The 2,386-nt window shown below is 41.4% G+C and overlaps 1 protein-coding gene across 1 annotated transcript; it reads left to right on the forward strand.

The window, feature by feature from the left end:
- Positions 1–851: 851 nt before the first annotated feature.
- On the forward strand, positions 852–2,185 carry LOTGIDRAFT_174037 (hypothetical protein; the record flags this gene model as incomplete). Its single annotated transcript, XM_009052371.1, has 2 exons — positions 852–885; positions 1,581–2,185. 2 exons carry the CDS (start codon positions 852–854, stop codon positions 2,183–2,185), a joined length of 639 nt encoding a protein of 212 aa, XP_009050619.1.
- Positions 2,186–2,386: the final 201 nt, after the last annotated feature.

The following is a 2,386-nucleotide window of genomic DNA, read 5'->3' on the forward strand; positions in this document are numbered from 1 at the left end:
TGAAATATATTAATATAATCCAGTAACTACAAACTGTCAAAATTAAGAGTAAATTGGCGGATTTTGCAAGCACGATTTTAGTCACTATATAAGGCCAAAATGATCTGAGTTGAAATCAAACTTTTGATCTACTCCTAGGAATACCTTTGGTAAGAACACAATTTTTTTTATTCATAATTAATTCAAACCTTATGGTATGGCTAATAGTCTTTAATACCATCTAGTCTCTAACTTAGAGTATTGGCAATGTAATAAACGAGGCGAAGTAGCAATAGTAATAGTTCAGCTGATGGATAGATGTATTTATCTATCTATCAATATAATCTATTGAGAATGCAGCCAGGACTACCCTGAGCCAGTTTTAGAATAGGGAAAATATAGTACTAATCCGCAAGGTGGCGCTGGTACGCAATTCGGTCTTGACGTCAGAAATCAACATCGAACAAAATTAAATTATGGCTGAACTACCATTGGGACTGATTTAGCCAATTTGACGGTCTCGGGCCCCCTACGCCAAGAACAAAANAGCAGTTGAGCGTGTTGAAAAAAAATCCCGGGAAGGACGGTCTAAATCCTTGGGCTCCCATTCATCTTCTTTAGCAACTGAAGGCTGGTATTCATGTTTGAAATTGGTCTATTTTTATTTTATCAATGCTGAAATATACTATTTAGTTAAACAGGACCATGCTACTTTACAGATTAGCACTAATGTGTTCACGTGTTCATGAAGTTCAGTTTTGTTTCGTGTTTGCTCTCAAAATTAGGAATCGCTACATGTAATTCTGTATATAAAAGTATGTAAAATGTGTTATTATATTACCACTTTGTTTCAGATATCACAGTCCTACAAGATGAAAGCTTCAATCACACTCATCGTTTTTCTTGGTAAGTATCTTTTCTACCTACAACTAGATATTTACAACGTTGATGATCTCTTTATTTAAATATAATTGTATTCAGCGCCAGCGCCAGCCTCCCGTGACTAGGGGGTACAAATAAGGGGCAGGCCGACTTAACTATTTTTCCAGAAGGTCAAATGCCCCTACCCTCTATACCCCTACTGGCACCGCCACTGGTTGGACTTCATTTGGGCTAGTTCCAAGTTCTGTTCCGTACATTCTGGAACTGGCTACTCTCTAAATCTCTCATACGTTATTTAATTCGAGGTGCATTGCAGTGATCACTGAAATTAGCACTCCAATTTGGGGCTAGTCTTCGGACTCTCAAACTTAAAGCTAAAAATTTTGACTAAAATTTGGTACATTACAATAATTACTGTGTGAGATAGCTTGTTCGCACCTTCTTCTTTCTCGACTGGGTTTATCGAGTCGACATCGATCTGGTATTTAATTAATTACCAGATGGAGGTGAAAAGATACAAGCTTCAGATGTCAGATGCTAAAAATGTTTTCAAATAATGTGATCCAATAAGAAGATTAAAATTAGGGCTTAAGTTTTGGCACAAAAATGGCCTCTCCAACTTCCTGTCTGAAACCATTATTTCGATATTATTAAGTCTAGAACTTAACATAAAGATTTAAATAAATGGTTTAATACATGAATACAACTTTATACTATAGGTGTACTAGCCGTCAGTTACTCATGGAACACACCATACAGTGGCGGTAGTCAGGGTGGCCGAGGAGGTCAACAGGGTGGACAAAAAGGATGGCAGCAGCAACAACAAGGTGGACAGCAACAAGGTGGACAGCCACAAGGTGGACAACAAGGAGGATGGCAGCAACAGCAGCAACAAGGTGGACGAGGTGGACAGCAACAAGGTGGACAACAACAAGGTGGATGGCAGCAAGGAGGTCAGGGTGGTCAAGGACAACCAGGACGAGGAGGACAGCAGCAGGGCGGTGATCCATGGCAGCAAGGAGGCCAGGGTGGTCAAGGACAACCTGGACGAGGAGGCCAGGGACAACCAGGACAAGGACAACAGGGTGGCGATCCATGGCAGCAAGGAGGTCAAGGTCAGGGAGGTCAAGGACAGGGAGGTCAACCACAAGACTGTCCAATGGGACAAAGACCCGGTCAGGGAGGTCAAGGTCAAGGCGGACAAGGCGGACAAGGATTCGGATTCCCACAGCAAGGCGGACGAGGTGGACAAGGTGGACAAGGAGGACGAGGTGGACAAGGTATGGGAGGCGGTATGATGATGGGAGGAGCTGGTGGAGATTAAACATGATCTCTGACATGTCTCATCAATGTCTCTGTATATGTCTATATTTTCTGTTAAATTAAACATATTGTAAGTAACTACATGTACTTGTTTTTCGTTTGAACAGGCTTTTACTGAAACCAATCTGTGTCAATGGAATTGACCCATTGCCTGGGAAAGTAAATGATTTTAGTCGATCATACCAGAATTGCTTCGTGCCTC

Source organism: Lottia gigantea (genome assembly GCF_000327385.1).
Source record: "Lottia gigantea unplaced genomic scaffold LOTGIsca_180, whole genome shotgun sequence".
NCBI lineage: Eukaryota > Metazoa > Mollusca > Gastropoda > Lottiidae > Lottia > Lottia gigantea.